Source organism: Magallana gigas, chromosome 3 (genome assembly GCF_963853765.1).
Source record: "Magallana gigas chromosome 3, xbMagGiga1.1, whole genome shotgun sequence".
NCBI lineage: Eukaryota > Metazoa > Mollusca > Bivalvia > Ostreida > Ostreidae > Magallana > Magallana gigas.
The window spans coordinates 56,626,703-56,634,310 of NC_088855.1; the positions used below are offsets into that span (position 1 = coordinate 56,626,703).

The 7,608-nt window shown below is 35.1% G+C and overlaps 1 protein-coding gene across 1 annotated transcript; it reads left to right on the forward strand.

Annotated features, from left to right (window-relative positions):
* Positions 1–176: 176 nt before the first annotated feature.
* Positions 177–1,843, forward strand: LOC117692984 (uncharacterized). Its single transcript, XM_034482770.2, has 2 exons — positions 177–643; positions 1,183–1,843. The coding sequence occupies exons 1-2, from the start codon at positions 385–387 to the stop codon at positions 1,452–1,454; spliced, it is 531 nt and encodes a 176-aa protein (XP_034338661.2). The 5' UTR covers positions 177–384; the 3' UTR covers positions 1,455–1,843.
* Positions 1,844–7,608: the final 5,765 nt, after the last annotated feature.

The following is a 7,608-nucleotide window of genomic DNA, read 5'->3' on the forward strand; positions in this document are numbered from 1 at the left end:
TATCTAGATCCCAGTGATAAGCTGTTATTTAAGGCGGGTACACTTTAAAGACCATACCGTGTTGATCAAAAGAACCATTGTTTACATCGGTGATGAATAATTTTTGTTCTTATCAAGAGCTTTGTAATGTATTCCTTTGAATCAATAGTTTCTATATGCAAGGCCAGATGAAATGATGTATGACAGATTAAAACGGACAAACACATTACGTAAGGGGGTTTCAGTTTAAAAATGATTCCAACAAGAAGGGTAACAGGAAATAGCAGGGAGTTTCCAATTTGAAATTTTGATCTGAAAGATTTACGATGATGATGGTTTTATGATACTAAGTGAACGGACCGTTTACTGTGATCGTGCATCTAAAACTAATTCAAATTTCTGAAAATGAATTTCATAGAAGTCGGTTTACCACACACTGAATTTGTTCCTACCAAAAAAGAGTTTTCCCCGAGGCGCTTGATCCCGATGTCAGGGCTGAGTAAGCGATACATGGGTCTGGAGACTCTCTCCAAGTCGGAGCTAGGATCCCTGATCGACCGACTCTCCCAGCCGAAGACCACACCCACCGGGCAAGAATCCGTAGAAGACACGAATACCGAGGCGAAAGATGGTCCAAAAAAGCGAAAAAGCGGGAGGTTCTTAGGTAAGGGAGGAAAACAAGAACCTTGTCGAGCTGGTATTGTAATGAAAATTAACATAATAAAAATAGTTTACGTGTAATTAGCAAATGATTTTCTATCTAATGGCTTTGTATAACACTATTACATCTTTGGTTCAATTAAACGAAACGTATATGTTCTTGTGAGTGGATTGGGTGGAAGATTGCATCTTGTCTACCATAAAATTTCTGTTCAAACAAAATGTGTGTATATATATATAATATATATATATATATATATATATATATATATATATATATATATATATATATATATATATATAAAATTTGAAAAACGAAAGACAACACAGAGTAAAACGTTAGCGCTTTCATTCAATCTTCAGACAAGTTTACATATAAAACCGGACACTGCGATATTTTTTGGATTTAAATATATATATATATATATATATATATATATATATATAGTTCGCTTCTCTTTTATGTAGATCTATATTAATGACGGGATTTATACATACTTGTATAGGTAGTACATATGTATATGGTTAGATTTCTGTCCACAGGAAGTAAGAAAATGAAGAAGTCTGATTTAGACAACATGATTGCCCGGTTGGCCGGTTCAAGTCAAAATAAAACACCGGATGCTAGGCGGATCCAGGGCACAGAGGAGAGGATCAAACGGGGCGTGACTGCTAGTTACGCTTGGCAGGGCAAGAGTGTCCTACAGAGAAACCTGACTTTACCTGTAGCCAACCATCATGCACAGTACAAGACATTGCTAAACAGGCATTCCTTTCCGGACTGGCATGAGGATCGCTTTCAGAGATTTACCTGAATACTTACATATTTCACCTGTTCATCTTTTTTGGTTACGTTAATATTTAACGTTGTATCACATATTTACGAATTGTGCTGGTGACGTCGACTCATTTTTCTCGCTGTATAATGTTGACAATATTTTATAGGAAGCTCAATCTCTATTGGAAAACATTGATATATGTATTCACTTATCCACCGTCGCTTTTCATTCAAAATGTTGAACGACATTGCATTTTTTGTTTATTATTTCTTTTCGAACATGGTTCTCAGTTTCAACTCTATCGCATTCAAAGATAATTATGTGTTGAAGTGGCATCATGCAAAACGATATGTAAATGTATTACATGTTTAAAGTATGTGTAGGTTTTCAGGAACTTAAATAAAAGTCAGTAATAGACCCTATCATCATGATCTGCTATATATACATATAAGAGTTTTTCCTTAATCACAAGTTACTCACTTCATAAGAAAAGAATTAATGGCAATTAATTCAATTTGTTTTAATTAAATGGTAAAGGAAAGTCAGAAAATATCAGATGTAAATTTGTGTGGCATTAAGAAGCTAATCAAATAAAATCTCGTAAAATCTCGTATAAATGACGTATAAGTTATAGAAAAAATTATTTCCTGTTCGTAAAAAGTACTTAGAAATAATATTTCTAATGTAAATTTCACATAAATTATTTTCTTAATGATGGGGATTTTTTATAACACTATTTACTATATATGTAAATTTTAGATAGTGTCTTTATATCATATTAATTCATCATAAGATTGTTTCGTGTATATTGTAATGGTATAACGATATTCTTACATGTGAAATGAATTGCATTATTTACAATATCCTGATGCTGTCATTAATAGAATTGTAATGTTTCAGATATTGATTATCATTCGAATGAAAGATCCATTAACATGAATATATAGAATGTTTAGAAAGCAATGCATATTTTTATTATTTTAAAGTTATGGCACAGAAAAACCTACGACGAGAGAGAGAGAGAGAGAGAGAGAGAGAGAGAGAGAGAGAGAGAGAGAGAGAGAGAGGTCACTGTTTTTATATTTAGAGTTTAGGTACCAATGAAAACATTGGTTTTTGACTAAAAGCAATGAAGTAATTTTTTTGTTTTCTGTATCAAAATAACGTCGATACCAGATATTTTGATACCGAACGTCGATACCAGACAATTCACAACAGTCTGATTGGGCCTAGTACACCGATGACAAGTAATTATTAAAAGCCGAAATTAATACTCTGGGAACGTAGACGAAGCAATAAAGGTTGGGTGGTATAATCTGATCAGAGTTATCAAGGCATTGTGTGCAATCTCAATGTCGTAATCCGGGTCAAATCAGTCAACTGTGGGTATAATTAACCAGTATGACCATGAATCCTGGCTCTATGTCATGTGTGCGGGACAGTCGGGCTATGTAATGCGTTCATTGTAGTCAAATATGTCATTCATAGATCTTATTTATTGTACACAAGCACGTATCGACGTTAATTTAAGGATCCCAAGAACCAATATGCCACAAAAATGCACAAACATTCATTTGGTACTTACCTATATATAATTAAGCTGTGTTTTTTTTTCAACAAATTATTTTAGTTCCGCTATTCATTTACATATTCACAAAATGACTAAACTGGCAATCCCATGTACAGTCAAAATAAGAGCTTTGTATGTTTTTTTGGCAAATCATGCATTTTTAGCATAATGTAAACATTATTTCTTAGGTATTCGGATGGTTTTTTTTTTTTTATAAATGTCGCATGCATACACACATCTATTTAATTTATTTACATTCAGTGTATATCCCTTAAGCTTGTGTTTTAATTCATTGAGAATCTGAAACTTCCTGTAAAAACACTTCTAAAATAGCCTTTTCATGGCGCTTGAGCGCAAATACAAACGTCATCACGCGTTTTGAATATATATTTATCGTAAGATTAGATGAAACATTCAAACTTAGATTACCTTTAACTTCACAGATCATTTCCTTATTTTCATTTCATTTTTACATTGTCTTATAATGAAAGGGGGGGACAACTCCATGTTAATTCAATTATTTGTATATAAATTTAAGACAAATCTTTGTTGCGCTAAAAAGTGAATACAAATATACATGTAAGCATTGAATGCTAATTTTTGGATGTCGTTGGTATGGTGTCCGGATAGGGCCATTTGCGTTAGCGCGACATCGCGTTCAGATAAACGAGACATAGCGCTAACACACAACACGCCGTCGCGCTAACGCAACTTTGCAAAGACGCCGTCGCGCTAACACACAACACGCCGTCGCGCTAACACACAACACGCCGTCGCGCTAACACAACTTTGCATAACACGCCATCGCGCTAACACACAACACGCCGTTGCGCTAACACAACTTTGCATAACACGCCATCGCGCTAACACACAACACGCCGTCGCGCTAACACAACTTTGCATAACACGCCGTCGCGCTAACACAACTTTGCACAACACGCCGTCGCGCTAACACAACTTTGCACAACACGCCGTCGCGCGCGCCAACGCAACTTAGCAAGTTTCACAGTCTAGTAGGAAGTCGTGTCCGGAAATATTAGACTGCGCATGCTGAAATTTGTAGGCTTGCATGCAAGCATGGATGAAAAATAAATAAAATGTACTTTGAAATACATATATTATTTTCAATTATTATCAATACATATGAATAAAAATATAGTTACTAGTATGTCACTGTATAAGGATATGCTAGAGTGCATATAAATTATTAATAAATCTACCAATTGATAAATTTAGCTTAAATATTTGATGTAATTAATTAATTCAGCAATGATATATTTATAACATGTACATGTCACAAATTCATATTAGGTGCTCTGTATATTACCAAAGTAAAGAAATTTTAAAATGTAAAATTACAGGTATATAACATGTCACACTGGCGTCGGAAGCAAATTGAAAGTGGGGGGCTAGACTGATCCTCAGAAATATTGAGAGAAAAAAACCTAATTCCCAAAATCATGAAAATCCTAATCCGTGGGGGGTGGGGGGTTATGCCTTTTACTCCAACTTCTAAATCTTTCAAACGTACATTACGGAACAATTTTGTTTCCTTCGATAAAAAGTGGGGGGGGGGCTGAACCCTATATTCTGCTATGTTCCTAATGGTTAGGTATAACTTATCAAAAAAAAGAGATGGGGGGGGGGGGCGCTCCCCCCCCCCCCGGTTCCGACGCCTATGTGTCATGAATATATTATTGTTGATTTAATGAATTTTATTAAATATTTAAGGTAAATGTATCAATTGGTAGATTTTATAATAATTCATATCCTTATACAGTTACACACTAGTAACTACATTTTTATTCATATGCATTGATATTGAAAGTGGGGGGCTAGACTGATCCTCAGAAATATTGAGAGAAAAAAACCTAATTCCCAAAATCATGAAAATCCTAATCCGTGGGGGGTGGGGGGTTATGCCTTTTACTCCAACTTCTAAATCTTTCAAACGTACATTACGGAACAATTTTGTTTCCTTCGATAAAAAGTGGGGGGGGGGGGGGGGGGGGCTGAACCCTATATTCTGCTATGTTCCTAATGGTTAGGTATAACTTATCAAAAAAAAGAGATGGGGGGGGGGGCGCTCCCCCCCCCCCCCCCCGGTTCCGACGCCTATGTGTCATGAATATATTATTGTTGATTTAATGAATTTTATTAAATATTTAAGGTAAATGTATCAATTGGTAGATTTTATAATAATTCATATCCTTATACAGTTACACACTAGTAACTACATTTTTATTCATATGCATTGATAATAAATGAAAATAATATATATATTTCAAAGTACATTTTATTTATTTTTCATCCATGCTTGCGTGCATGCCTACATATTTAAGCATGCGCAGTCTGATATTTCCGGACACCACTTCCTACTAAACTGTGAAACTTGCAAAGTTGCGTTAGCGCGACTGCGTGTTGTGCAAAGTTGTGTTAGCGCGACGGCGTGTTGTGTGTTAGCGCGATGGCGTGTTATGCAAAGTTGTGTTAGCGCGACGGCGTGTTGTGCAAAGTTGCGTTAGCGCGACGGCGTGTTGTGTGTTAGCGCGACGGCGTGTTGTGCAAAGTTGCGTTAGCGCGACGGCGTGTTGTGTTGTGTGTTAGCGCGACAGCGTGTTTGCAAAGTTGCGTTAGCGCGACGGCGTGTTGTGTGTTAGCGCGATGTCTCGTTTATCTGAACGGGATGTCGCGCTAACGCAAATGGCCCTATCCGGACACCATACGTTGGTCCTTTAACACATCGAGTTGTGCAGACAAATTATCATACCGCGATAACGCACGGTATTCAATTTGTCTGCACAGCCTTTGTGTATTAGTTATTTAACAAGCAAAGGGGAATAATTCAAATATGTATGAGATCTTATTTGATTATTATTTTGATTTCAACTTACTTTTATTATTTAAATGTTGAGTTTTTATGATTTGTGCATTTATATGTTTTTATATGGCGCTACCGTTGTAGCAATTAGCGCAGCAAGAGAATAGAATTTCACAAACATGTACCTTGCATCGTTGTCAGCTTCGTAAATGATATTTTGACAATTATGAACTAACATCATTTCAGAAAAGTTTTCGATCGATCGATCGATCGATCGAGAGAGAGAGAGAGAGAGAGAGAGATTAATTATATAAAATTTCTAAGTTTAAAAAAATCCTGCGAAATAAGTAGACTTGCTTCCCCCAAAACCGTTCTTTACTTTTAGAGAGAATTATATCTTGTCATCTTTTTTTATAGTTTCAAATTAAAAAGTATATTTGATTCTTGTGTTAATTTTTGCAAACAGTATTATCATGATTATAGGATCTCCTCGTAGCTTAAAATTGTTATCCAATTTAATAATCATGGGCAACTCTAGCATTATATAAATAGTGCCTATTTGGGAGGGTAACAGTTGAAATTGACACCCCGAGAAAACCATTGTCAACCGACGCGAAGCGGAGGTTGACAATGGTTTTCGAGGGGTGTCAATTTCAACTGTTATCCTCCCAAACAGGCACTATTTATTTTGTTATACTGAATGTCTTTTTTAAAATTTTTAAGAAAATTTTACTGCTTTTATATAGGAATAACGTGAATTCTACAGCGAACCGTACGCGCATAATTTTCGCGCATGTAACATTTTTTAATGTTACCCGTTGCCAAGTGCGTTGCTAACGCTGAGGGTAATAGTAAATATTATCAACTGCGTCTTAACCAATCAGATTTCAGTATTTAACATGAAAGTATAACAATTAAATATAGCGCATTTGACACATTCTATATAGGTTTTTTTTCTATATCACAAAGCCATTCTTGGACCAACTGACAATTTTGTATTTCTGAATTTATGACATTGATTCCGACCGAAATGGTTATTCTTATACCAAAAATGAACAAATGATTCTTTAAGGAAACGATTCAATAATATATCTAATAATTCATAAACTACATGTACAGTATCTATAGTTTATTCTTAAGTGCTGTAATATTTGTTCAGCTGTAAAGTAAGGGAAATTTTTATAAGATAGTATCTACTAGAGCTCTCCCTATAGTATATAGACACACCTTGCATTCAATTTTGGGTGTTGATTCATGCAAGCTATGACGGTGGCGACATTGCAGAAAAAATACATAACTCGCGTGATTGCTACCTTTATAACCCGCATGAATCATCAAAGAAAGCATTTATTGTTACATCTTAATTTCTTTTTTAAAAAATAATAAATTGATAGGAAAAATTCAGAGAAATTAACTAGATTATTTAAAATGTACATCAGCTGCAGTACGCTAGAAAAAATAACCCCCAGCCAAATCATCTTCAATAAGAATTGAGCCTGAGATCAGATTGATATATACGTGCAGTCCGTGATTTTAAAAGGGGCATGTAGATTTCGGTCCTGTCAGTTTCTACAGAGCTATTAATCACAATGACTCTCTGTAAGAAATAGAAGGACTCATACTTGGTGGATATATATAAATTATAATCTTGTGCCCTAATGAAAGTTGTCCCCCTTTTATCAAGGAAAATAGTAGATAATTGAAGAATTTCGAATGCTAAATTCTACTATGAAAAGAGATAGATATAGGAAGTATACATGTAACAAAATTCATATTGAGGAGGGGGTAGAGAAGCTTCT